The sequence below is a fragment of the Alexandromys fortis genome, unplaced genomic scaffold (genome assembly GCF_014885135.2).
Source record: "Alexandromys fortis isolate MF-2015 unplaced genomic scaffold, M_Fortis_MF-2015_v1.1 scaffold_217, whole genome shotgun sequence".
NCBI lineage: Eukaryota > Metazoa > Chordata > Mammalia > Rodentia > Cricetidae > Alexandromys > Alexandromys fortis.
Genome location: NW_026068098.1, coordinates 438,040 through 465,999, shown reverse-complemented (window position 1 = coordinate 465,999; position 27,960 = coordinate 438,040). Strand labels below are relative to the sequence as shown.

Genomic DNA, 27,960 nt, shown 5'->3' with positions numbered 1-27,960 from the left:
CAAGTCACTGCAGCTAGGCCAAAGACATCCAATTACATTCTCCACGTTTATTTCAATATCATCCACTTTCAAAGAATAGTAAGGGGGCCAACGAGATGACTCATCAGGGAGCGGGGCTTGCCACCAAGTCTGACAACCTAAGTGCAGTCCTTTGTACCCACATGTGGAAAGAGAACAAATCCCTACATGTTGTCCTCTAAACCCCAGTTTTCTTCATGACATGTTTTCCCTACCCCCAAATAAATATATGCAATCAAAAAAAAAAAAAAGCAAGAAACAATTCTACTTGTTCAGCCTAGTCAAGGCTTCAGGTGAACTGAGACCCTAGGGTCTCAGGTACACAGTGGTACTTGACTCATTCCACACCTGGCTGCTGCCATGCCTTGGGTGCCAGAAGGCTATCCATCCAGTCCATACCCAGGAAGAACCAACCAGAGGCTGATATGTCCCTCTAGGAACAGTCCTGTGACCCAGTTATAGAAAACCCAACAAGAGACTTGAGAAAGCACATCTCAGACTCAGGTCTTCTAGCTATCAGTGAGTTTTCTCTGACAGCAATCTAAAAATGTAAACTAAAAAATTGTTTCAGTTAGCATTTAAAACTTCTATTTAATAAGAGACTTTCACTTTGTATGAGGAATTCAGAATTTACAGAAACTCTGATTTGCAACCTTGAATTTTAAGTACAGATTTTTACTGATCTAAGAGCATAAACGCTGACATTTCAAGATCAAGGTATCTGCCACCATTTGGTGTGGGATTGCGGCCTGTATCTCATTGTGCCCACAGCACTTGGAATGAAGAGTCAAGGGGTGTGGCAGGGTGAGCAAGGGCTGAGGTAAGCTTGCAAAGCAGAGGCAGTGGCGGAGGAGGGCAGCAGCAGGTCTGGAGGGCTAGTGAGAGGCAGGCAGGAGACACCCTGCCTCCATTGGAAAGCCTGCTCCTCAGTTCTGATGGAAAACTGACAGTGACAGGGTTAGAGATGCAGACCGGAGGCAGAAGGGAAACAGCAGAGCCAGGGAATCCCCTTTTCTAGACCGTCTTTCCCAACAAAGCCTCTCTTCACTATGCTGGGTCCCTGTACCTGAGGAAAAAGCCTACTTGGAGCAAAATCGTTGAAAAGCAAGAGGTACGCAAAGAAGAGCTGCATTCGACCATTCGCAACGACAGATTTATAGGCAGAAATGTAGCACTAATTTCTGTTCAGTTGTTCTTTGCAGCAGACCTTACACTTTCCACATAGGACAAGTACTCGGCAATAACGACTTCTTCGTCCTCCAGAGTTGAGTCCAGGTAGTCCTCCTCGTGCTCTGGAATGTCCTCCAGGATCTCGTTGACAGCCTCTGTCTCCATGTCTTCATCTGTTGAGGCACTAGAGGTCCCTGCAGAGTCAGACGGGGATGTGGACGCTGTGGATGAGGAGTCCTCTCCTGAGAACTGCAGGTCTGGAGGAAGGCTTCCTCCATGGTGCGCAAGGGTCTGAGCTGCTACCTGGACATTGCCTCCAAATATCCTTAGCGCTGCTTCAGCCACCACTGTGTCGAAACCCATGTACACCAGCTAGGAGAGATCATAGGGTTAGGACTGTGACCGTGAGCTCAGCTCATACTGCCATGTGAACCACCACATCCATGCTCTTGTCACCTCACAGCCCAGCTAGGACAACCCTGCTTCCTAGGTTAGTATAATTACAGAATGCTGCATTCATTCTCTTCAGTCCCAGAAGATGCCAGGCCATGCAGAAAGGGCTCTGAAGACCAGGTGTCAACAGGGGCTAGGCACTCACCTCAGGACTGGCCACCATGGTGCTGAAAGCAAGTGCCATGAAAATCTAACTATGAGTACCATAGGTTACGTGGCCACAGTATGTGGGACATGCTAAAGTGCAGTCTAAGTGTGGATGAAGACTCATGAGGCTCAAGGTGGGCTGAGTTTCACGGGATAGTGACATCCTCTTAGGTCCCAGGCAGAGAAACAGGACTGATGTTAGCGGTGGAACATAGGAAGGGGGGGAACCGAGAAATGAAGGCAAAGGTACCTCCTGCTGCAGGCCATCATTCTTGCTGTTTTTAGGGGACAGAATCTCACTATACAGCCCTGACCTAGAACTTACTCTGTAGACCAGGCTGGCTCTAAACTCAGGCTGGCCCCTCAGGTCCATGCCCGTCCCCTTTCCTCACTCGAACCCTGTACCCACATCCGTACCACTACAGGGATGGCAGGCCCTGCTGCAGCCTAGAGGCAGACACATGCCGTCCTGCCACCACCCTACTCATCCCAGTCAGCCCGCCCACGGTAAGACGCAGTACACCTGGCACTCACTTGGTCGATGCTTTCCTGAGAAGGACTTGCTTGATGGCTGCTGTTTTCAGAGTCTGAGTCCTGTAGCCACCACATGTGGGGGTTACTGAGGAGAATCTGAAAGCACAGGGACACCCTTTATTCCGCACACTGTCTCTTACATGCAGTTGTACAGCCCAGAGCTGTCCACTAGCGGGACAGATGAGTGCAGGATGTCACCGTTGGCCGTGCAGAGAGTACCTTGAAGCAGGAAAGGGAACTGGCTGGCTAGAATCCAGGGATCCTGTTTCTATGCCCCAGTACTAGCATGTGCCCCACCACATGTAGCATTTTAACCTGGGCCCTGGGGCTCAAACTCAGGTCCTCATACAAGACAAGTCCTTTCTGACTGACTTCTCCCCAGCTTCAGGACCTACTGAAACTAACTGTTCAAGCTCACTGGTTTCTTCAGATGGCTAGAATTTAATGTGCTTTTCATGTTTGCCTAGCACAGAAATCTCAAGTGCCATAGTCAAATTACATTCTCATTTTTAATTACATACAAATTGGGCATGCTGGCATACACCTTTAACCCCAGTGCTCAGGAGGCAGAGGCAGGCAGATTTCTTGAGTTTGATGCCAGTCTGGTCTCCATACAGAGTTCCAGGACAGCCAGGGCTACACAGTGGGATCCTGTTAAAAAAACATAAAACACACACACAAAGCAGAGGATGGGGAAAAGATGGGTACACTAGCAACCCCATCTACACAAAGATATACGAAGAGCAAAAGAAGGCTGTGGAAACAGCCTGGAGGCAGACCAGTGGGGTGCAGCCAGCTGCTCAGACTGAAGCCTAGAAGCATTACCTTCAGGGCGTCGTCCAGGTTGCCTCTGGCCTGGTGAAGGGCCTGTTTGGCAGCATGTGTGGAGTAGCCCATTCCTTTCAAAGACTTGATATTTTCCAGGCGGCGTCTCCTCTTCTCCTTCTCCTCCTTCCTTATTTGGGCCAGTTCCTTTAGGAAAACAAGTCCTTGAGTTAGGGTTGGAGGCAGCGCAGGAATCTGAGGCTCTGTTCTACAGGGTGTCTCAAGGTCTCTGGGTTGGTGAACAACTAAGCAAAAAGGGACCCCTACCTATCCTTGCCAAGAAAAGAGGCAAGGGACACAGGGACAGGGTTAGGGCTGGGCTCTGAGATCAGGAGTGGAAACAGCATCAGCCCAGCACCTCAGGAACCAAGCATCCAGCATAAGAATGGACAGGTTCTTATGTGCTGAGGTGTTGGAGGCTCCCACAGGTAAGCAGCTATAACACCATGGCAGAAGAGTTTCTTCTGCCCCTTCTGTGGCCCACGAACTGCTGTGCTTCAGGGTTACCCTGGGAAATGGGATCCATACAAGAAGAGTGTCTGGCTGGAAAGCCCTAGGAGACTATGCCAGCTTTGAGAGAAGACTGACAGCAAATCCCAGCTCGCTCTGGACCTCAAGTTCTCTGCTGTACAACTAACTGGATGAGACAAGGTCCCTCCTTTCCAACACTAGAATTCTGAAACTCTCTTTTGTAAGCTTGTTATAAATGACTGCAGCTTTAAGACCTCGTTTCTTTGATAGATCGGAGACCTCAACATAAAGCCAGCTACACTGAACCTTATAGAAGAGAAAGTAGGAAGTATACTTGAATGCATTGGCATAGGAGACCACTCCCTAAATATAACCCCAGCAGACAATGAGAGAAACAATTAATGGGACCTCCTGAAACAGAAAAGCTTCTATAAAGCATAGGACACAGTCAAGACAAAACGACAGCCTAGAGAATGGGAAAAGATCTTCACTAACCCCACATCAGACAGAGGTCTGATCTCCAAAATATACAAAGAACTCAAAAAATTGGTTACCAAAAGAACAAATAATCCAATTAAAAAAAATGGAGTACAGACCTAAACAGAGAACTCTCAACAGAGGAATCTAAAATGGCTGAAAGACACTTAAGAAAATGTTCAACATCCTTAGTCAAAGAAATGCAAATCAAAACAACTCTGAGATTCCATCTTACACCTGTAAGAATGGCCAAGATCATATATAAACACTGATGACATCTTATGCTGGAGAGGTTGTGGGTAAAGGGAACACTCCTGCATTGCTGGTGGGAATGCAAGCTGGTACAGCCCCTTTGGATGTCAGTATGGTGATTTCTTAGAAAGTTAGGAAACAACCTTCCTCAAGACCCAGTAATACTACTGTTAGGTATATACCCAAAAGTTGCTCAATAGTGCCATAAGGACATGTGCTAAACTATGTTCATAGCAGCTTTGTTTGTCATAGCCAGAACTTGGAAACAACCAAAATGCCCCTCGACCGAAGAATGGATAAGGAAAATGTGGTACATTTGTACAATGGAGTACTATACAGCAAAACAAACAAACAAACAAACAAATGACATCTTGAATTTTGCAGGAAAATGGATAGAGCTAGAAAACATTATTTTGAGTGAGGTCACCCAGACACAGACAATTTATCACATGTACTCACTCATAGGTGGTTTTTAAACATAAAGCAAAGAAAGTCAGCCTACAAACTACAATCCCAGAAAACCTAGGCAACAATGAAGACACTAAGAAAGAGACTTTCTAGATATAATCTACATGAGAAGTAAAAAAAAGACAAGATCTCCTGAGTAAATTGGAAGCACGGGGACCTTGGGGAGGATTGAAGAGGAGAAGAGAGTCAGGGAAGGAAGCAGAGAAAAATGTAGAGCTCAATAAAAAAAAAAATCAATAAAAAAAAAGAAGAAGAAGAAAAGACTTTGTTTCTTGATCTGACATGTTTCCAGGCAAGAAAGCAATCCAAAACTAGCATTGTGGCCTCACAGACTGTTTGTAGTTGCCTTTGAAATAATGTCCAGAAATACAATATGGTATCAAGTGAGATCCTGAGAGAAGCCTGCTGGTTTAACTAGCCACTGTGACAGGAAGCTGCCCTGGTTCAAAACTGATGTGATTAAGACAATCTGGTGGGGATGCAGCCCTGTTGACAGATGCTTGCCCAGCATCCTTGAAGTTCCAGGTTCCATCCCCAGCATTGCAGAAAAGTGTGTGCGGAGAATGCCTAGCCTTCAGTTACTGGCAAGGAGGATCAGCAGTTCAAGGTTACCCTTGGGTTTACAGCAAGTTCAAGACCAACCTGGATTATATGAGCCTGTCTCAAATAAACAAAAGCGAAGGCAATGTTTTTCTGCTCTCCTGATCTGGAGTCCCTTCTCGTTCAAATGTCTTCTGGCATTTTCTCTGGTCTTTTCCTACCCCGTTCAGAAAAGAAGCTGTACTATCTTTGTTTCTTAACCTTTTCACAGGGTCTCAGCCTCACAGGTGCTAAAGAAAGAAGTGAAAACTTACCTCTCTGCGGTTGGAAATATGAATGGCTGCATGGTCCACGTTCCCATCACAAGCTCGCAGGCCGAGCCGGGCTTCCTGGGCAGTGAACCCCAACTGCAGCAAGTTGTGAACTTTTGATGGATCAATATACAGCTCTTTAAAGAGCTGGCGCGCCTACAAACAAACAGGAAGCAACAGAAGACTCACACAACAGTAGCAACATCAAAGCTCAGCAGCGCTAAGCCAGAAGTGAGGCCACAGTTGAGAACTGCTGCATGTGTGATTCTTCTGACTGAAGGAAGCTTGTCTAACCATCAGCAACGAAAACAGACAACTCCATCTCTGCCTGTACAACCTACAATATAGCATAACCAGGCAGGCTGAGTGTTGTAGGAGGGTCTGAGCGACCGTAGTACATTCCTTGCGTTTAGCTAGATGCTAGACAGCAGGGCATAAACTTTACCCAATAAAGCTACTGCCATTTTGAAATGTCCTTATTGCAGCATCTTGCCTGAACCCTCCCTCCCAGATACAAGTGTTCACACTGTGTGTGGGAGGATGAGAGGGAGGTGCAGGGCCCTGAAGGGTCAGTCTGAGCACGACCACAGAGCACTCCACTGCCAACTCACAGGGGCACAGGTGAGGGCAGACGCAGCAGCCTTACTTACCTTGTTGAGATATTCCCGAGCCTCCTCTCCATTTCCACTGTGATAGTTTCGAATCCCCTGAAGCAGGTAGAGTCTTAAAAACAACACTTTCTCTTTCCCACAATTTCCCTAAAGTTGTTGGGAGAAAAGAGAATAAGCTGTCTTATTTCTAATTTAAGGGCAGCACTCTCACTGCTGTGTAACTGTCCCATGTCTCCACAGGAACAAAGTGACAGCAACTAGACCGTCCAAGGCATCATGACTGTCAGTGCCTCTTCCACATGGAAGGAACCAGTCAGACACCTATCTCCAACCACTATAGGCCATGAATAAATCATAGACAGATTCTCTCCTGCTCAGGGTGACTGAGTGCAGGGGCTTTTGAAAACTGACTTTAAAAACCAGCACAGACGCAGCGAGACTAAATTGCGCAAGTGGTGTGTACCTGTAATCCAAGTACTCTGGAGGTTGAAGCAAGAGGATCAGGAGTTCAGGGACAGCCTGGGCTACATGAAACTGTCTCAAACAAAACGAATAAAATAAAATTAAATGTAGCCAGACTCAGGAAACCAAGCCTTGGTTTTACACTGCTGCCCAGATGAATCACTGTTGGCAGCAGTTCCACACCTGGACAGGAGTAGTTGTGCCCAGAAGTGGATTCAGAAAACCAATCACAGCAGGGCGGTGGCAGTGCACACCTTTAATCCCAGCACTCGGGAGGCAGAGGCAGGCGGATCTCTGTGAGTTTGAGGCCAACCTGGTCTATAAGAGCCAGTTCCAGGACAGAATCCAAAGGTACAGTCCAAAGGTACAAAGAAACCCTGTCTCAAAAAAAAAAAAAAAAGTTCCGTACTTTTATGTGGACCAGTCTCTGGTGATTCTCTCCATAACAGTTTTTAAAGCACTTCTGGGCCAAGTTCAGCTTCTTCTCTGCATCATCCAGGCACTCCAGTTGTTCCAGGCGGAAGTAGCACCACACAATATCCAGCTGGAGAACCGCGTAGTTGTCCACAGTGTCCAGCAGCTCTTTGCACTCACTGCAGGAGAAGAAAGCCGATAATGTGGAGCCCTTCAGCCACTTTGTGGTCCCCAGAAAGCTTTCCAGCTCTTGCTGCATTTGTAGGATTAACTAATGGGGCATTTATTTAAAATAATAAAATTTTGAAGGGATAAATAAAGAGAAATCAGGATTTTCAATAGCAGCATGGTGGCATCTGGCCCAGACATAGTGGCTTCCAGCCCTGGCTATGAATTACAATCACCACGACACAGGAGTCTTTTTCTTTGGAAATACTGATGCTGAGGACCCAATTAGGGAAACAGTAGCAAGGTTCTCCATGCCAGGAGAGTACAAATAATGTGTAAAAAGAATTAGATTCAAGAATGATAACCTAAACCTAAGTGTCTTTTTTCAATAAAAGTTGGTTAAAAGGTCATTCTTTGTTTTATTATTGCTTTTAAGCAAGTACAGTCATGTGCCTTGGCATAGTTCTCACGCCTCTCCATCTCTCACAAATCTCTATATGTCATACTGGAAGATTTCTACTGCCCTTCATCACATTACTATTCTTTTCCTCCACAATGAGGAGATGAACACTGCACCACAAAGCAGCAGAGACAAGGGACATGGCAGAGCAATGGGGCCGACAGGTTACAGCCTAAACCTTCTAGCATGAGCCAGTAAACCTTGCTCTTTAAGTGGATCACCTTGTGCACTCGTGACCACAAAGGAAAGATGAGTATACTTTAATAAAGGCACCAATAGTATCTGTTACACCTGATACTTATGATGTATTGATGTAGCATGAACTGATGATGATACTGATGTGGTTGTTTTTTATGAGGATCTGAGATCTGAAAATCATTTAAATTATTTGTCCAGGGAGAAAAGGTTAAAAAGGGCTCACAAAGAATCAAGACCAACTATTTCTTGCTATCCACTAAAGCAGATTGTGAGCCTGTATAAGTTCACTATGGCGGTCTCCCCCTCCACACATATTTAAAATCTTCTCTGCTAACAAGGTAGGAAGAAATATGCAAAGACGTGAAAACTTTTCTTTGATTTTAAGGACTTGGCTTAGAGTCTGCAGCGTTTGCTTCAGAAGAGAAGAAGCAAACGAAGCAGCAGAGACAGAGGGACACACATGGCAAGACCCTGACCCCAGACCACCTTCTTACTCTTCCCAGCCTTGCCCCATTTCTTTCAAACATCTGAGACAATAAATCTCTTCTTTGTAATAAGCTAGCTTGAGGTTTATATATTTAAGACCCAAAAGCACTGACCTTTGCAGCTGGAAAACTATCATAAACATAAAAAAATGTACTCATATAGATGATTGTCATGGGAATTCACAAAACAGAAAGTTCACCCATAGGCTGTTTACTCTCTTGACCATTTCCCAGAACCAAGTCTGTCTCAAGTGTCCAACATGCCCAAATTAACATTCTCTAAGTACTATTTCCACGAACAGGAACTAGGAACCCTGGGACACTGCAGAGACTAAAAGCACCAAGTCAAAAGGACACCAGAGCCAGTAAAGATGGAGACACTAAGCACACATGTATGAAGCACATCAGATTAGATGTGCTAAAGTCCATGTCAAAAACGTGTGTATACGTAGATATATATCCCCCTGAAAACAAGAGCTTGTAGAGATGCCCAGGCTGGCCTACAACTTGTGCCTCAACCTCTCAAGCGCTGAGAGAATGGAATTCACTCTGGGCTTCACCAGTTAATACTGATGAAGAAAAAAAAGCAAACTTTGATTTGGTTACCTTTGAGGAACCAACTAAATCTGAAAACTAGTAAGGTAAAAGGAGCCAGGCATTTTGCTTTCTTCCTGTGAACACTGCACCTCAGCATAACTGACAGTTCATGAGACAGCAATCTGGCAGTGACTGCAGAGGAGTGACAGTCACACTGCGCAGTCTGCAGTGCGATGTGGTTCAGTGTGCAGTCTGCAGTGCGATGTGGTTCAGTGTGCAGTGTGATGTGGTTCAGTGTGCAGTCTGTGGTGCAATTTGTGGTTCAGGACCATCACCATCGGCACCAACACCACTCCCAAGAAGAGGCGGAGCCATGTGATGGACAGTTCTGGTGGCAGGATACTGGGGGTGGAGAGCCTACATATGAGGGTAGAAATACAAAGTACGGTTGGGCTTTGGTGGCACGTGCCTTTAATCCCAGTACCAGAGGCAGGCAGATCTGAGTTCAAGGCCAGCCTGGTCTATAGACTGAGATCCAGGACAGCCAGGGCATCACAGAAAAACCCTGACTTAAAAGAAAAAAAAAGAAAGAAATACAAAGGAGGAAACAACCACAAACTGATGTGTGCTTCATCTCCTCACTCCCAGAAACCACTGTGGAGTTACAGGTAGGAGGTGCTGGGGCTTCCCCTACTGCAGTATCAGCTGAGTACAAAAGCACCTACCAGAAATACCTGTCGGCATCCAGAAGGAACGGCAAGGCTATTCCATACTCTTTCCTCTTCAGGAAAGCTCTGCCCTTCTCATGGTATCCCATAGCTAACATAAGGGCCTAGGAAAGAATTGGAATTCTAAAAACAGCTTTCAAATAAAATTAGAAAAGCATTAATAAAACAAATTAAGAAGCATATTAGCACTAATGAAAAACAAGACAGAACAAAACAACTCAATCTAAAAAGCCAAATTAATTGTTATAATTAGAATTTTCTCTCATTGAAGCAACAAAGCCAAATTATCAAGTTAACGTGTCTGTTGTCTTGAGTAGCATCAACCCCTCACTTTTATCAGCTTTTTCTTTACCCACCTGCTGGTCTAGATTTGGTTCTAATTTTCTACAAGCCTGGAGAGGATGAGCAGCCAGCAACTATTATGGCCTTTCTAAGGAGTATGCAGCTTTGGTAGTGTGGGCCTGTGAGACGCCAGGAGGACTGTGAGGTGGAGGCCAGCCTCAGCTACATAGCAAGAATGTCCAAATAAGTAACTGAGTATATCAAACACTCATTTTTGGTTGTGGCTTTGTTTTTGGTTTGGGGTCTCTTACTATCAAGATACTCCTGTGTCAGTCTCCCATCCTCCACCTTCACAAACAGTTATCACCACACACTTCTGAGATGTTTGACAATGCTAGCATTTCCAAAACAACTTTTTTTCACATTTATTTGTGTGTACATTTATGCCACAGCACATGTGTGGAGGTCACAGGCAGCTTTCAGGACTCTTCTTACCATGCACGTTCCTGAGATGGAACGTAGGTTGTTAAGCTCAACAACAAGTGCCTTGGCCTGCTAAGCCATCTTGCTGGCCCTCCAAATCCATTCACAGAAGGTTATGATGGCTTAGACTGTATACTAAATGAGGGTTTGGCTTCCAGCCTCCCGTTGTTGGGATTACAGGCTTGTACCACCATCATGTCCATCTTAAAACCTCATTTTATTATTTTAAGTTTTAATTATTATTTATTTATTATGTGTGCATGTCTATGTCTACAGGTACAGCTGTACCACAGTGCATGTGAATGCAGGAGGACAGCTTGTGGGAGTCACTTCTCTCCTTCCACCATGTAGGTTCTGACAGAATTAAGAACCTTCACCTGCTGAGCCATCCCTCCAGTCCCTTGAGACAAGGTTTCTCTGTGTAACCCTGGCTGCCCTGGGGCTTGCTCTGTATAGTGGACTGGCCTTGAACTCAAGAGACAGATCCTCCTGTCTCCTGAGTGCTGAGATTGAAGGTATGTGCCACCACTGCCCAGCTCTTAATTCCTTTGTTTTGTTTTGTTTTATTTTTCGAGACAGGGTTTCTCTGTAGCTTTTGGAGCATATCCTGGAACTAACTTTTGTAGACCAGGCTGGTCTCGAACTTACAAAGATCCGCCTGCCTCTACCTCCCAAGTGCTGAGATTAAAGGCAATGTGCCACCACTGACCAGCCGAGTTCTTAATTCTTAACTTTAAGCAGAATAATTTAAATCGTGAAGCCTACCACAATTTAAATAACAAAAAGATACCGAACTAAACAAAACCCTCAAATAAACTTGATTCCTAATCAGAAATCTTCATTCTAAGAAGCCTCTGGGCCTGACTCTGCCCTCTGTTCTGACAGCCCAGTCAGCCTCCCAGCCCATACTTACTTTTCTTTCGGCAGGAGGAATTCTGATTGACCTGCCTGTCTGGTTTGCAATGTCTAAGTAAGGCATGGTTTCCGGATCTACCATCTCAGCTGCAACAAAGTCATAGGAGTGTCGTTAACACAGGGTTGAAAAGAAGTGAGAGACAACACTTGAGACACTATACTGTGGAGAGGAACTCCACAAGAGGCATGGTACTCTGTGAGCTGCCTTGTTGTATCTGAGGGAGGTAACAAACCAAAATTCTGTGTACCTCTCTCTGCCAGAATCTCCAGTCCCCTTTTGGTCCTCTGAATGCGTTTCTCCTTCAGTTCTGCCTCATTCTGTTCCTCTTCTTCTACCTGGAAGTTTTTCCTCACATCCTCTTCAGACTGTTTCAGTTCTAGCACCATGGCCTTTACATTGTGAGTCACTCCTTGTTCTTCAAGGCTTTTCCCTGGGAACAGCAGAATTGCCTGTCACACAAACTTCCTGGGCAACAGTCCACTTTTTTTTTTTTTTTTTTTTAATTAAAGATTTCTGTCTCTTCCCCACCGCCGCCGCCGCCCCGCCGCCTCCCCTTTCCCTCCCCCTCCCCCAATCAAGTCCCCCTCACTTGTCAGCCCAAAGAGCAATCAGGGTTCTCTGCCCTGTGGGAAGTCCAAGGACCACCCTCCTCCATCCAAGTCTCGTAAGGTGAGCATCCAAACTGCCTAGGCTAACAGTCCACTTCTTACGGTAAATGGAGTCCTTTTTTTATTAATTTATTTTTGAGTGTGTGTGCATACATGTATGTCCATGTGTGTGCATGCTTGTAGACAACTCGCAGGAGCCACTTTTCTGCTTCTACCATGTGGGATTCTAGGACCAAACTCAAACCATCAGGCTCTGCAACCAATGTTGTTTATCCACCAAGTCACTTCATCAGCTTGGAAGATGGAATTCTAGAACCTGCATTCACACTTGCAGAGAGAGCAGTGGGCCACATTCCCTCTTTTTTGTTTTCTTTCTCTCTACCCTAAGACCATAGTGAAGTAATAAATATTTGAGAGCACTGTGCCAGGCAGCATAAAAGGAAAACAAAAGTTTTTCCTGCAGCCGCTTGGCTCTCCCCGGACCCACCGCGGGCTGGCTGCCCGCTTGCCTTGCCACATGGCGGGGCCGCCAGCCCATCCGGGACCCGCCAATATTTTAATAAAAGTTTCCTCTTGGGGGCTGGAGAGATGGCTCAGCGGTTAAGAGCATTGCCTGCTCTTCCAAAGGTTCTGAGTTCAATTCCCAGCAACCACATGGTGGCTCACAACCATCTGTAATGAGGTCTGGTGCCCTCTTCTGGCCTGAAGACATATACATAGACAGAATATTGTATACATAATAAATAAATATAAAAAAAAAGTTTCCTCTTTTTTTTTTAAATTTTTTTTTTATTTTCGAGACAGGGTTTCTCTGTTGTTTTTGGAGCCTGTCCTGGAACTAGCTCTTATAGACCTGGCTGGCCTAGAACTCACAGAGATCTGCCTGCCTCTGCCTCCCAAGTGTTGGGATTAAAGGTGTGCACCATCACCACCTGCCAGTTTTCTCTTTTAACAAGTAGAAACAAAAACAGGCACAGAAGAACATGGAACAGAACAAGGGAGAGTGGCCAGTCCAGTGAAGAGGTTCGCCAACACTACAGACAAACCTAGTAAAAATGATATTGAGGGCAGAGCTGGCTCAGTGGTTAAGAACACTGGCTGCTCTTCCAGAGGTCCTATGTTCGGTTCTCAGCAACCACATGGGTGGCCCACAACCATCTATGATAAGATCTGGTGCAGAAGGAGGGCAGAGAAGTCATATACATAAATAAACCCTTCCTTCCAGTGTCACTGCTAACAGCTGCTGGTCTGCTGTCTCAGGAGGGCTCTGTCCTTCCTGTATTTTTGTTCCCTGCACTTTTCTACAGTGTCACCCCCTTCCTATGGTTCTTTTTTAGAAATGACAACCATTTTAATGTTCAAATCCAAAAATCAAGATCCACCTGGAGAAAGGAGGTGGCAAGAAGAGAAAATCACCTAACTAAATTTTGTTGTTTGGTTTGTTTGCTTGTTTTTGAGACAGGGTTTGTGTAGCCTTGGCTGTCCTGGAACTCACTCTGTAGACAAACTGGTTTAGAACTCAGAGATCTGCCTGCCTCTGCCTCCCAAGTGCTGGGATTAAAGGCATGCACCCCACTACCCAGCCCACATGATTAGATTTTATGTAGGGTGGGTGTGAAGGTCACACATCATTGTGAATTCTTTAAAAGCTTCTCCACATTTTTTTAAATTTATTTTACCTGGTATGTATCAATAGTTTGCCTGCATGCATATAGGTATACCACAGGTGTGCCATTGGATCTTCTGGACCTGGGGTTACTGTGCTAAGAATAGAAATTGGGTCCTCTGCAAGAGTAATTAACTGCTCTTAACCTCTGATCCACCTCTCCAGGTCCTCCATATTCTTTCCTGAAGCAGGGTCTCTTGCTGAATCTGAAGTCCACTGTTTCAGTTAAACTGGCTAACCAAAGAGTCCTGGGATTTATTTGTCCATCTCTTTCTCATGGCACTGGAGTTGTAGAAGTGTGCCATCAAACCCAACATGCACGAGTGCTAGAGACCCAAACTCAGGTCCTAAGCAACAAGTATTTCACCCACTAGGCCATCACCCAGCCCTCCGATTGGATTTTAAGATTACAAAACAAGGGGCTGGAGAGATGGCTCAGAGGTTAAGGACACTGACTGTTCTTCCAGGGGTCCTGAGTTCAATTCCCAGCAACCACATGGTAGCTCAAAACTGGCTGTAATGAGATCTGGTGCCCTCTTCTGGCCTGCAGGCATACATGGCAACAGAACACTGTATTGTATATATAATAAATAAAATCTTTTTTAAAAAAAGATTACAAAACAAACAAAAACAAAAAAATCACAAGACAAGGAACACTGTAGAAGAGTGCAGAGACCAAGTGCAGAAGGACAGAGCCCTCCTAAGACAGCAGCACCAGCAGCTGTTAGCAGTGACACTGGAGGGAAGCCAAGCTGATCCTCAGTCTTCGGGGATGAAAGAAGATGTCTGTGTTCAAGTGAGAATACCCTTGTGGTCTGGGTTTGGGAAGAGTTTCTTCAACAAACACAAAATGTAAGGCAATGGTTTTGGCAGCATTAAAATTAAAAATGTCTGTCCAGTGATGAGCAGAACAGAGAAGGGGTGTCAACGGAAGGTAGCTGTGACATGTGAACACACAAGAGAAACAGCTGGGATGCTGAAAGACAATGAAAGGCTGTTTAGAAACATGAAACCTAGTAGGGTGGTGGGTGCACACCTTTAATCCCAGTACTCGGGAGGCAGAAACGGGTGAACCTTTGAGCTCAAGGCCAGCCTGGTCTACAGAGTGAGTTCCAGGACAGCCAGAGTTACACAGAGCAGTCCTGCCTTGAAAAGCTATCCCCCCCCCCCAAAAAAAAGAGGAAAGAGGGAAGGAGGGAAGGGAGGGAGGGAAGGAGAGACAGACAGACAGACAGACAGACAGACAGACAGACAGACAGGTGAAGCTCAGGTTCTTGAGGCGCCAGGAACCCTCCCTAGAGATCCATGAGACTTCATGGACCACCTGAACTACGAACAATCTAATGTCTCTCTTGTTCCAAACTCATGCCTCCTGCAGACTGTGACCGCTGTGTAAGCCACTGTAATCCACTCTGTAGTACAGTGCCTCCCTTCTGAGGACAAACTCCATACTGAACAAGGCTCATTTTCCCAGGCTTCCAAGCAGCATTTAACATCTTGGGCAGAAGTCTGTGATGTGGGGCTTTTGTGGGGGCTGCCTTGTATTCAGCAGCAACTCTGATTCTGACTCAGTAAATGATAAACACACAGCCCCCAACTAATATAATCAAAACTGTCTCCTCACGAAGTCAGCGCTCCCCTTGGTGGTGAAAATCTCCCTGGCTGAGTTCACTGCTAGAAGACTCACATGGCTCATTTGCTCTCCACCCACACTCAGTCCCTTGGCTAAGCAGAGTGCTCCGATGGGGCCTTGTCCATCTGTCTCTCTCAGGGTCAGCTTTCTCCCCATAGAGAGAACTATGAGTAACCCAGATCCTCCCCTCAGCACACGTTTCCATTCGGGAACATTTTACCTGACTGAAATGAACTTCTTCCTTCCCCACTAGCCAGAGCAGGCCAGTGAATATTTATTGGAATGTTCTCTTCTGCTTTACATTTTCATTATGGTAAACTTTCAACATAATCGACTTTGGATAATAAATTCATCAAGGCCAGGAAATTTTCAAATAGAGGAAAAGCAAGAAAAAAAAATACCAAAAAGCCAGTAGTTATACAGCTGATGCCTCTTTTGTTATGACATACCTAGTTGAAGTTGTTTCTTATTTATTACAATCTTGATGTAATTTTCTTGAAATCCAAAAGTTTCAGCTATTCTATAAAATAAAAACAATATAAGCTGCAGGAAAGCAAATTTGTTATCTGTTACATAAGACTTGGATCCTGATGGCCACTTTGCTACTTTATACCTTTTTACTCAGAAACACCAGGCTTTCTACCTCTAGCATGATTTTACAATAAAGCTGGTACAGTGGGTGGCTGCTGGAAGCCATGAGACAAGCCCTTCCTAACTAAACTTGTTTCTGAATTGAGGACTACAGGGCTGTCCATCTGAGCAGAGTCAAAAGCATCCTTGCCATACTATCCAGCATCCTCTCTGAGAAACCTCTAACTAGAGCTATCCTATACTTGTCTACTTGTGGGCATTGAGTGACTGATGCTTCCTCATTCTCCAGAAGGTAAAGAAACAAGACAATCAGCTGAAGAACGCCTTTGCAAGAAGAAATCAGTGCTAAAAAGAATGCTCTGCTCAGTACAAGGATGGCTCCTGCTTTCATTCATCAGCCACTCATTCAGCTACAAGCTGGGCACCTCTTCTGTTGGCCCCAAGCTACAACCCTCTGAAAGCTGTACTGCATCCAAGAAGCTCCATGAGCAGGCCTCTCACTCAGAAAGCCATGTTGCCTCTTACCTAGCAATGTGAGCCCAGCATGACCTCTTTCTTGTCCCACCCTTCAGGTTTCATTTCTTTGGCTGTAAGGGGATGATGGACCGGCTTCCTAGCTTACAGAACAGCTTGAGAGCATTTAATGAACCTGGGTAGGGGCAGACCTATTGGGAGACATAGCTCAGATACTCACTTAGATCTCAGGTCTCTACCAGTGACATGCAAGTGGGTCTCCAACAAGCTTTTCTTGTCCTGTTGCAAAAAGAGACAAAATGAAATTTACTTGAGTGTGACACTTCTTTGAACTGCTACCCGGCATGTGACGCTGTGAAGTGCTGCCAGGATATAAACTCGGGGTTCTACTTAAGGACCAAAGCACTGCCTGTACAGAGAAACATGTTGAACACAGCCCAGTACAGACTGGCAAAGTGACCTTAGTGTCCCTTTGTGCAATAGGTAGGACTGCTCAGTGGGACTCATCACATGGCCAGCCATCATCATAATCAAAGTTCATGAAACTGGAGCAATGGTAAGAGCAAATACTTCTACAGAGGACCTGAGCTCGCTTCCCAGCATCTACTTGGGCAGCTCATACCTGACTGTAGCTCTGGCCCAGAAGATACAATTTACTTTTGGCCTCGGTGGGAAGAGGGGATAATTTGCTTATATGCACAAGCCCAGAGACGCATACTTACATATAATTAAAAATAAAAATCAAGGGCTGGAGAGATGACTCAGAGATTAAGAGCACTGACTGCTCTTCCAGAGGTCCTGAGTTCAATTCCTAGCACCGACAAGGTGGCTAATAACCATCTGTAATGAGATCTGGCACTATTCCTGGGAAGTGTATATATAATAAATAAACAAATATTTTTTTAAAAGTAGCCTTAAAAAAATAAAATCAAAATCAAACCTTAAGAAAAGAAGGTATCTGCTGGAATTTCTGAACATTCCCACTCATCACCGTCACCAGGCACCATGCCCTACACCCCATCCCTCTTCTTCCCAGCCTTGCAACAGTTTATTTGTCTACAAAGTTGTCTGTTTTGGGCACTTCACAGAAGTGTAACCCTAATAGCGTCAGGCCTTTTCTGCATGTTTCTGAGGCTCGTTTCATATCATAAACTATTAGTGTTGTACACCTGTACCACCAGCAATCTTCTGTGGTGTGGGTGTATATGTTTATCCACAGATCCACTGATGCAAGTTCGACTGTCTCTACCTTAGCCATTATGAGTGGTGTTACTGTGAATGCTTGCCACTCAATTTATTCTTATAATGTGTGGTGGTTGTACTTGTTGTCGTGAGTGTACATGTGTGAAATCTGGAGCTGATATCAGGTATCTTGATTACTTTCTGCCTTTATTTATTTATTTATCTTTTTTGGCTTTTCAAGACATGGTTTCTTTGTGTAGCCCAGCTGTTCCGGAACTTGCATTGTAGACTAGGCTAGCCTTGAATCCAGGTGGTTTTTTTTTTTTTTTTTTTTTTCTCAGTAGAATCTCTCATTGATTCACTAGCTAATGAGCTTTGGAGATCCATCCACAACCCTGTAAGCCTATACCACCCAGGGCTAGGGTTACAGAAACACTCACACATCTGGCTTTTTACATGGATTCTAGGAATCTGAATTTAGGTCCCCATGCTTACATGGCAGGCACTTTTACTAACATGAGCCAGCTCCAGGCCCACATACAAGTGTTTTGTTTTTTTCTTGCCTTTAAAAAAAATGTGTGCATGTGTGTGTTATGATGGGGCGGAGGGGCTTGTGGGTGTGCTATGGTCAGAGGACAGCGCTGTGCTATCAGTTCTCTCCTTCTGCCTTATGTGGATTCCAGGCAATCACAAGGAAGTCAGGCTTTCCAGCATGCATTTTAACTGCTGAGCATCTCACCTGCCCATGACAAATCTTGAAGCACCTACTTTCACTTCTGAGAATGGTCAATATTGTTTGGTCCTGAGAAGGGCCGCAAAGTGCTCCCAGGAAAATAGACCGGCCATGTACTACTACCTAAGGATGAGGTCCCGTGACAAGGGGGCTACGCAGGTCAGTTCAGCCCTGTTCAATACTCAGCTGACTGACCCTCCGCTATCAGCTTAGAAGATGAACTCCTGCAAGGAGTGTCCTACTACACACATACGGTTCTAAAACCTGCTGTCTACGTTGGCTTCTTGATATTAAAGGTTTATTTCATTTCATGTTTATTTTACATGTATAGGTGTTTGCCTGTGCATCAGGTGTGTGCAATGCCCAGTGAAGCTAGAAGAGGGCATCAGACCACCCTGGGACTGAAGTTAAAGATGGCTGTGAGCTGTACTGTGGGTGGTGAGAACTGAACCTGGGTCCTCTGGAAGAGCAGCCAGTGCTCTTAACCTCTGAGTCATCTCTCCAGCCCCACTTTTCAGTATCTGTATGGAAGCATGAAACTAGAAAGGGTACAAACTTACCACACAGCTCTGTACATGAATGAGATTTTTTTAAATTTTACTTTTAAAATGACATTTATTTAGCACAGTCACACCATGGAGCATTGGATCATAAGACAACTGTAGGAGTCAGCTCTCCTACCACGTGGGTCTGAGGAATACACCCCAGTCATTAGGCTGGATGATAAGAGCTTTATCTGCTAAAGCCATCTCACTGGCCTGACACTGTTTTGTTTTTCATGTATCCTGGACTAGCCTTGAATCACTATATAGCTAAGGATAACCTTGAACTCCAGGACCATCCTGCCTCCGAGATGACAATGTGCACTATCATGCCCCACTTCTGTGATATTCTGAATAAGCACACCTTAAGTGTGCCAGAATAGGTCTGCATCACCCACCAATCAACACATGGAGTTCCTTAATAAGCACCCTACTGCAGATTTACAAAAACAGCAGCTCATTGGGCATTGAGGCACACACCTGTAATCCTAGCATTTGGGAGGCAGTGGCAGGAGGATCTGTGAGTTCAAAGCCAGTCTGGTCTATACATCAAGTTCTAGGATAGCATGACCACACAGAAAGGCCCTGTCATCACAAAACCAAACCAAACAAACCAAAAACAAAGCCTGGTCACAGCACTAAGCTTGTCTCCGTCACTGGGCAGCTACTTACTTTCCTGAGTCTTGGAGGCAGAAACACCTCAATCGTGGCAATCCCGGTTGTTCGGTAGTGTTCATTTCCTGTGCCACGCTCAATGGCTTTGCAGCGGATCTCTTCTATTATGTTTTCCACTTCATTCTCACAGCACTCTAGTCGGTCAGAGTACTTCTTAGCAAGGTCCTATGAGGAGAAACCAGAGACTGCAGCTCAGCAGAGTGTCAGTGCAAAAATAGTAAAGAAAAAAATCCCCAACACAACGTAACTCTGACAAGCAGAGGCCTTTATTGTACTCAAATTCAATCTCCGCTCACAGGAAGGATTCAGGGAGAAATTAAAACATTTACAGATAGTAAAAATAGGCTCTGTAGGCAAAGTGAGAACAACTGGGACTGCTCCAGAGGGATAGTAAGGAGGGCTGAGACGCCTGTAACCTTAATATATTAAGAAATTACTTTAAGAAGCAGTGATGGCTTAACAAGTAAAGGCACCTGAGGTCAAGCCTGATGCCATAAGTTGAACTTCTGAGTCCTACATGGTGGGAGAAAACCAAGCCCCATATTGACTTCTAACGCCCCCCCAACACACACACACAATTTTTTTTTTTTTTTTAATTGTGGAGGCTGGAGAGATGGCTCAGTGGTTAAGAGCATTTGTTGCTCTTACAGAAGACCTGGGTTTGGTTCTCCACACCCACATGGTACTTCACCACCATCTGTAACTCCCGTTCCAGGGGATCCAACATTCTTCCTCTTTCTGACTTTTAAGATTTATTTCTTTATTAAGCATACAATGTACTGCTGGCAAGGAAGGCACCAGATCTCATTACAGATGGTTGTGAGCCACCATGTGGTTGCTGGGAATTGAACTTGGGACCTCTGGAAGAGCAGCCAGTGCTCTTACCCTCCGAGCCTTCTCTCCAGCCTCCCTCTTTCTGACTTTCAAGGGCACTAGTCACACATGTGGTACATAAATATACATGCAGTAAAAATACTCATACATAAAATAAATGTAAAAACAACTTTTTAAAATAGTGAACTATTCACTGTCATTGGATGGGGAAAAATTTAAAAACAGAAAAAATATTCTAATTTCTTAAACTGTGTGAGATCAAAACAGATTAAATCTTTTTTATTTGGTTGTTAGGGATTTATATGTGTGACAAAGTTTTACTCATAATGCATTTTATTTAATTTTTTTTGTTTATTTTTTGAAAGAGGTTTTCTTTGTGTAGCTTTGGAGCCTGCCCTGTACTTTTCTCTGTGGACTGGCTAGCCTCAAATTCAGAGATGCAGCTGCCTCTGCCTCCCAAGTGCTAGAATTAAAGGCATGCACCACCACTGCCCAGTCATAATACATTTTAAATAGTCATCAGGAGAAGACAGGAAGAATATACCAACTTCAGAGATGTTTACTATATTTTTAAAAATATATTCTTTGAGATAGGATTTCATATATTAGGCTGGCCTCAAATTTGCTATGTATGTAGTCATCCTTGGCTACTTAGCAATTTGAGGCCAGCCTAAAATGACCCTGACTGATCCTCCTGCATCTACCTCCCTGAGTGCTAAAACTGCAGGCATGCCCACCATGTCTGGTTTATAAAACTGTCTTCTTTATATATCTGTACTTAAGAATACTCATGTGCTACATAACTATACTTTGATGAATGATGGACCTCATAATATACAATGCAACTAAAATTCCTTCCACCTAGTGATGAAGGGGCTGTTTTAAAAAAGGCTTATTTTCATTATTTATATTTGTATATGTGCATGCATACACAGGTGCCTGTAGAGACCAGAAGGTGGCAACAGATTCTCTGGAGCTGGAGTTATGGGTAGTTGTGAGTCTCCTGATGTGGGTGATGGGAACTGAACTGTGTTCCTTTGCAAGCCTCTTAACTGCAGAGCCATCTCTCCAGACCTGGAAGTGGCCATTTTAATGTACATGTCGCACATCTGTGGTGATGTTGGTATGAACAAGCCTACTGTGCTACCAAGCACAGTACACACACACACACCCATGCACACACAGCATGTAGTTTCATGAAAGCAAATGATTCCAAACCAAACTAGCCCTGGTTAGGTTAGTGTGTGCTCCAACTTTCCTAAAATAGTTTACTGTGTAGTGTGGAAGCCAGCAGCAACCTCAAGCTCCTTCAAGTCACTAACTAGGTGTGAGTCAATCACATCTCAGCATATCACCCAACCACAGCATTCCTAGTAAAGGGGATTTCTCACCTGAACCAGGAAGGAAACTGAAAAGGAAGGATGTGGCCATCCTTGCTGGCCTTATCCTCAAGGACCTTCCCACTACCTGCCAATAGTGCCACCCTGGGCATTAAGCCTTTAGCACAGTGCCTTTGGAAAACATGTATGTAAACCTTGACATGTATGTGCTATTTTTAATGCCCTCTGAACTTGCTCACTGTGGTGTTTTGGCTTGAGAACTAGTGAGACATAATAAAGATACTGGTCTTATCTCCAGTCCTAGCAGAGCATCTTTCATCCTAATGAGGCATGGTGGCGGCCCTAGTAGCTTAGAAGAGGAATGGTTGACAAAAGGAAGCCTTAACTAGAAACTTGAAGCTTTCTGTTCCACCCTCCACCCACAGGGAGGGAAAGGGATAATCATGCCTTTAATCACCAGTGGCCTGGGATTTAACCAGTCAAGCCTAAGAGCAGGCCTCCATTATAAATACATAAATTGAAGCCTGGCGGTGGTGGTACACGCCTTTAATCCCAGCAGAGGCAGGCAGATCTCAGTTTGAGGCCAGCCTGGTCTACAAGGAAGAGTTAGTTCCAGGACAGCTAAAACTGTTACACAGAGAAACCCTGTCTCAAAAAAAAAAAAAAAAAAAAAACCAAATACGTAAACTGATGGTCTCTACTAGAAACACCCAGAAGCTGGGAAGTAGCTCACTCTCTGGGGCAGGGACTCCCATCAGGCCCCTTTTAGGCTTCTCATTGTGTCTCTGATATCTGTTCTCTTGTAGCCTTCACGGGAAACTAAAATCCCTAAACTTGGCCTAAGTTCAAAGTCATTGTAGCAAATTGTCACACATGGGAACCCTGTACTTTGTAGCCAGTCAGTGATGGTAACCCGGAGACTGCATACTTGGCACCTGGTACTAGACATGAGGGTGCACCCTGAGACCTGTAAAGTCAAAGCCTGGGTAGTGAGTATCAAGGGCAAGTTGAAATGTTGGCTGAGTCAATGTCAGAATTACCAGCTGTAGTAGCTGGAATGTAACTGGCCCTCAGGAGCTCATAGGGAGTGACACTATTGGGAGGCGTGGCCATGTTGGAGGTGTGGCCTTGTTGAAGGAAGTGTTTCACTGCAGAGGAGGTAAGCTTTGAGGTCTTTTTTGCTTAAGCTTCAATGTCACAGTCCATTTCCTGTTGCCTTCTGATCAAGATGTAGCCAGCATCATGTGTGTCTGCACGCCACCATGCTCCCTGCCTTGATGATAATGGACTGAATCTCTGAACAGTAAGCTGCCACCCCTATTAAATGTTTTCATTTATAAGAGTTGGTCGTGGTCATTGTGTCTCTTCACAACAGAAATCCTAATTGAGAGACCTGGTATTAGGAGAGAAAAATACCCTTCCCAGGTATTAGGGTTTTGGTTGGTTGGTAGGTTGGTTTGGTGTTCTGTTTTGGCTATTTAAAACAGCTTTCATGTAGTCTAGACTGGCCTCAAACTCCTTAGGACTTGGACTCCTGATCTCTCTTATCTGCCTCCTGAATGCTGAGATTGCTCCACCATGCTCAGGGGGCATTAGAATTTTCAGAGAGTGATTTTCTTCTAAGTTTATTTTTGTGTGGGAACTGGAAGACAACTTGCAGGAGTCAGTTCTCTCCTTCCACCGTGCAGAATCTGGAGATCAAAAGGTCCTCAGCCTTGGTGGCAGGGACCTTATCTGTTGAGTCATCCTACTGGCTCTGAAATTGATTTTTAAAGTATTTTATTTTTAAAAATTCCCATGTTTTACAGTGATAAAATGTTATGTATTCGGGGTTAAAAATAAATACAGCTGAACCTATCCATTGGTATATAGCAGAAATCCCAGCACTCTCGTGGCTGAAGCAGGAGGACCATCAGTTCAAGGACAGTCAACCTGTATACACAGTCCTGGCCTGCACCACTGGGGATGCTCTGAGATGTGCGGCTGGGTGATATGCTGAGATGTGATTTGACCCACACCTGGTTAGTGACCTGCAGGGGCCTGTGGTTGCTGCTGGCTTCCACACCACTTCACAGTAAGCTATTTTAGACAAGCTGGAGCACACTAACCTAACCAGGACCAGTTTGCAGTCATTTGCTCTCATCAGAAACAGTACATGCTGTGCATGGAGGTGGGTGCTGTGCTTGATAAACTGGCAGCACAGTCCTCTCGGCCCTGAGGCGTGTCACAGTGTGCTACCCTTGACAAAGTTCCAAGGCTTTAGGAACTTCCAGAACCATGAGCCAAAATAAACTTTTTCTCTTTATAACTTAATTTGCCACAGTTAACACAATACCTGGAGAATCAGGTAACATTCTTATAAGAATGAAATGCCAGGAATTAGGGCTGGAGGTATGGCTTGATGGTAAAGAGCTTGCCTAGCATGGGTGAAGCCCTGGGTTCTACCTTTAGTGCTGAAAAAATTAAATTTTTAAAAAAATTAAAAATTAAATTTAAATTACATTTGTTCATTACTAAAGGCTTTGATATTTCTCAAAATGTTCACAGCTGTGCCTGGTAGTTTCTGGTGACATCAGAACAGTATTCACTAGGAAAGTTGTAACACTGCAAAGATTTACATAGTAAAAGGAAAATACCTTCAAGGCCAAACCAACTTCTTTATTTTCATCAGTATATGGTGGTTTCCAAAGTTGAATTCTGTCTTCCCTTAGAAACTGGGTCAATTTTGCTTGAAGATATTTCTTCTGCGCCATCCTTGAAAGCAAAACTGTAAATCAATAAAACCCACATCACATTTTAAAATGCTTTACATTATCTCCTCCACTGAGGAGTTCTGCAAAGTAGCGTTCCCTCTGTGCCTCTGTCAGCTTAATCTAAGCTACTGTATCCAATTATATGTGAGCCAATATAAAATGTTTCTTTTGTTGTTGTTGTTATTTTTTTTCCTAAGCCAGAGTTTCTCTGTTTAGCCCTGTCTGCCCGGGAACTCATTCTGTGGACCACCAGCCAATGACTCCCTAGTGCTGTGACTAAAGGCATAATATGTCACTACATCCAGCTTAAAAATATCTATTCCAAACTTGCTAATATGTAGCAAGGAGTAGTTTATATCCCTGTTTCCTGTGGAAGAAAGTAATAAACCAAGATGTTACACATGCTAGGTCTGTGTTCTCTCCATTTCTAACCCTGTTATTATTCTCAGAAAGGTAAGGAAAGGGGCTGGCCAGACAGCTCAGGGGTTACTGGCTGCTCTCTTCCAGAGGACCTGGGTTTGGTTCCCAGCACCCACAAGGCAGCTCACAACCATCTGTAACTTTAGTTCCAGAGGATCCAAGGGCCCTATCTGATATACAGAGATACATACAAGCAAAACACCCATACACATAAAAGATAATTTTTTAAAAGACAAACCCTTTAAGCAAATATATATATATATATATATATATATATATATATATATATATATATATATATGGCTTGTAAAGTCTTACACCTGGGCTACTTTAACTCAAAACCAAAGACTAAGCTAACCACTCTGGTAATTAAGCACAAAGAAAAGATAGTTTGAACTATGAACTACAGTAATAAATGTTTATACAATTGAACTTTGAAAACAAAAGAGTTAGCTAGGTGTGGTGATGCACACCTTTAAGCTCTTGGGAGGCAGAGACAGATCAATGTGAGTTCCAGGTCAGCCTCTCAAAAAATAAACAAAATTTTAAAAATTACAGCACTACACTATTTTGGTTTTTGTTGTTTTAACTTTGTGTTGAGACAAGGTCTTACTCTGTAGCCCAGGCTGCCCCAAAGTTCAAAGCCTCAGCATTCACCGTGCCTGGATGACAGGCATGAACCATCACACCGGCTCGCATGGTTTGCTGTTGTTTTTACTGGTACATCTGAGAGAGCAATAGCACAACTACATCTATTGTTCGGTGCAGCAGTGGCTAGATCATTTTACAGCTGGGAAACCCCAGGCCCTAGGTTTATAAAACCACAACACCAGCCAGTGCTGGAACTGGCATGAGCCACCTGCCTACAAAAATGGACTCTGTACTTTGTCTCACAACCCCTTGCTGCAAGTCCTCAGCATGTAACTTCTTTTCTCCTTAGGAGCTATGGCAGCATCCCACACCAGTACAACTATTCCCAGGGGTGGGGAAGGCTGCTGAGTGCCGGCGGCAGGTGGGCAGTGTAGTGAAGTGTTTCAAGGTTTGCCAAACCAAACCAAGGTGGAAGCTACTCACTCCTTATTAATGAACATGAATTTCAGAGTGGAAAAAAGTATGGATTATTAGAACTTAAATGTTTCTCTTTTTTTGTATGGAGGGCTAATACTCTATAGTCTTGTGAACATAATCCACCTGATTTGAAGCAAGTGTGGTGATAATTATTCCATAACCATGCTTTTAAAAGAATGTTCAGATCCATCTGAGAGTGAGAAACGGGTTATCAGGATGAAGAATGGAATAAACTGTGTGTGTGTGTGTGTGTGTGTGTGGTCACTCACACACTGATCCTTACAGCAAGGCACAGCAGCACTGAGGAGCACTTGCTTTGCAAACACAAGTCATTGAACCTACCAGACACAGGACTGAAATCTAAAAAATTCTGAGAAAAAGACCACTGCCACGTAATAAGGAAAATGGTAAGGATAATTTACGGGCAACCAGCTATTTAAAAGGTTGAAAAGTCTCCCACACTGTACCCAGTCCACTGTCTAACAAAAGGAGATAAGGTTATCACAACCCTAATCTATGTTCTAACACTGCCAGGTGTGCATCACACAAGATTTCTTTTCTGAGACAGGGGGTCTTAGTAGTTAGGGTTTCTATCGTTGCGATGAAATGCCATGCCCACAAAGCAAGCTGGGAAGCGTACACTTCCATGTTGCTATTCATTATTGAAGGAAGTCAGGACAGGAACTCAAACAGGGCAGGATTCTGGAGGCAAAGGCTGATACAGAAGCTGTGAAGGAGTGCTGCTTACAAGTTTGCTCAGTTTGTTTTCATATAGAACTCAAGACCACCAGCCCAGGGGTGGCACCATCCACAATGGGCTGGACCCTCCCCCATTTATCACTAACAAAAAAATGCTTTACTGCTGGATCTCATGGAGGCATTTCTTCAATTCAAGCTCCTTCTTCTCTAGCTTCGGTCAAGTTGACACAAAACCAGCCAATACTCATTACTTAGCTCTGGCTGTCCTGGAACTCACTCCATAGACCAGGCTGGCCTTGAACTCAAGAGACTCGCCTCTGCCTCTGCCTCCCTAGTGCTGTGATTAAAGGCGTGGCCACCACGCAGGGTATTAAATAAGATTTAACGTTTAAAAATATTAATAAAACCAAGGTCGCTGGCCATACTGTTGCACGCCTTTAATCCCAGAACTAGGGAGCAAAAGCAGAATCTCCCGTGAGGTCAAGGGCAGCATATTCTACACAGAGAATTCCAGGACAACCAGAGCTGCATAGTGAGACACTGTTTACTAAAAAAAAGTTAAATTAAACCACCGTCTTCCAAAGTATGAGGCTCTGGTTATAAACAAAGAGTGAGAGGTGTTAGGTCAAAAGGAAGAAAACCTAATAGCCTAATTTTAACTGGAGAAATGCAAGTTTGGGGCCTGTCGCTGGGTGTTCCATATCATAACGTGTAAAACATTTACGTCCTGAATTAGAGCGCTCAGAACCGAAAGTGAAACGTTAGGAATTAACGTTGAAATTTTCAATTTCACTTCTGTAAAATCCAGATCGCCTAGACTCACGCACATTCAATACATGTTCCCTCTCAGGGAAATAACACCCGACTGCGGTCTCGTACTTCAAAGTAAGAGCAAGGGAAGGAGGCAGGAACAGCGTGGGGCCAGAAAGCTCGCGTCCTCACCCACAACGATCCACAGTCCGCTCGGCGCAGCTCAGGCTGACGGCAGGTGTCCCTCTCCCTTAGGCCCGCAGCGACCTCCTCCCGCTCCCTCCCGAGCCTGCACCGCCGCGTCCACCCGGCCGCTCCAGCCGCGCCGACGGCCGGCTCGGCCGCGCAGCCAGGCCCAGGCCCCGTTCGGTGCCAGCCGCAGTCGCCTTACCTGCGCCACCGCCGCGCCACCAGCGACCTGCTGAGTGCCCGGATGCCGCAGAGGCCGCCGTTTGTTTTCATTCCGGGTGAAGCCGGCCCCGCCCCCCCCGCCCCCTCGCGCTGCCCGGAAGGCGGGTTCGTGGGCAGGGCCTTCATGGAGGGGTGGGGCCGAGGATCAAAGAAGAGTAGGAAAAGAAGCAG

At 44.8% G+C, this 27,960-nt stretch overlaps 1 protein-coding gene across 4 annotated transcripts; it reads right to left on the bottom strand.

Annotated features, from left to right (window-relative positions):
• Window positions 1-27: 27 nt before the first annotated feature.
• Window positions 28-27,924, bottom strand: Nub1 (negative regulator of ubiquitin like proteins 1). 4 transcript variants are annotated; one of them, XM_050123689.1, is made up of 15 exons: window positions 27,770-27,924; window positions 24,325-24,442; window positions 19,512-19,679; window positions 16,603-16,661; window positions 15,767-15,837; window positions 11,658-11,840; window positions 11,408-11,496; window positions 9,727-9,833; window positions 7,149-7,332; window positions 6,317-6,424; window positions 5,670-5,822; window positions 3,148-3,294; window positions 2,323-2,418; window positions 1,492-1,560; window positions 28-1,382 (listed from the first exon to the last, which is right to left on the bottom strand). In XM_050123689.1, the coding sequence occupies exons 1-15, from the start codon at window positions 27,913-27,915 to the stop codon at window positions 1,227-1,229; spliced, it is 1,854 nt and encodes a 617-aa protein (XP_049979646.1). In that variant the 5' UTR covers window positions 27,916-27,924; the 3' UTR covers window positions 28-1,226. The 4 variants fall into 4 exon arrangements, with proteins under 4 accessions (XP_049979646.1, XP_049979644.1, XP_049979647.1 ...); XM_050123687.1 differs by having other exon boundaries at window positions 28-1,560; XM_050123690.1 differs by lacking the exon at window positions 1,492-1,560.
• Between the last annotated feature and the right edge of the window lie 36 nt (window positions 27,925-27,960).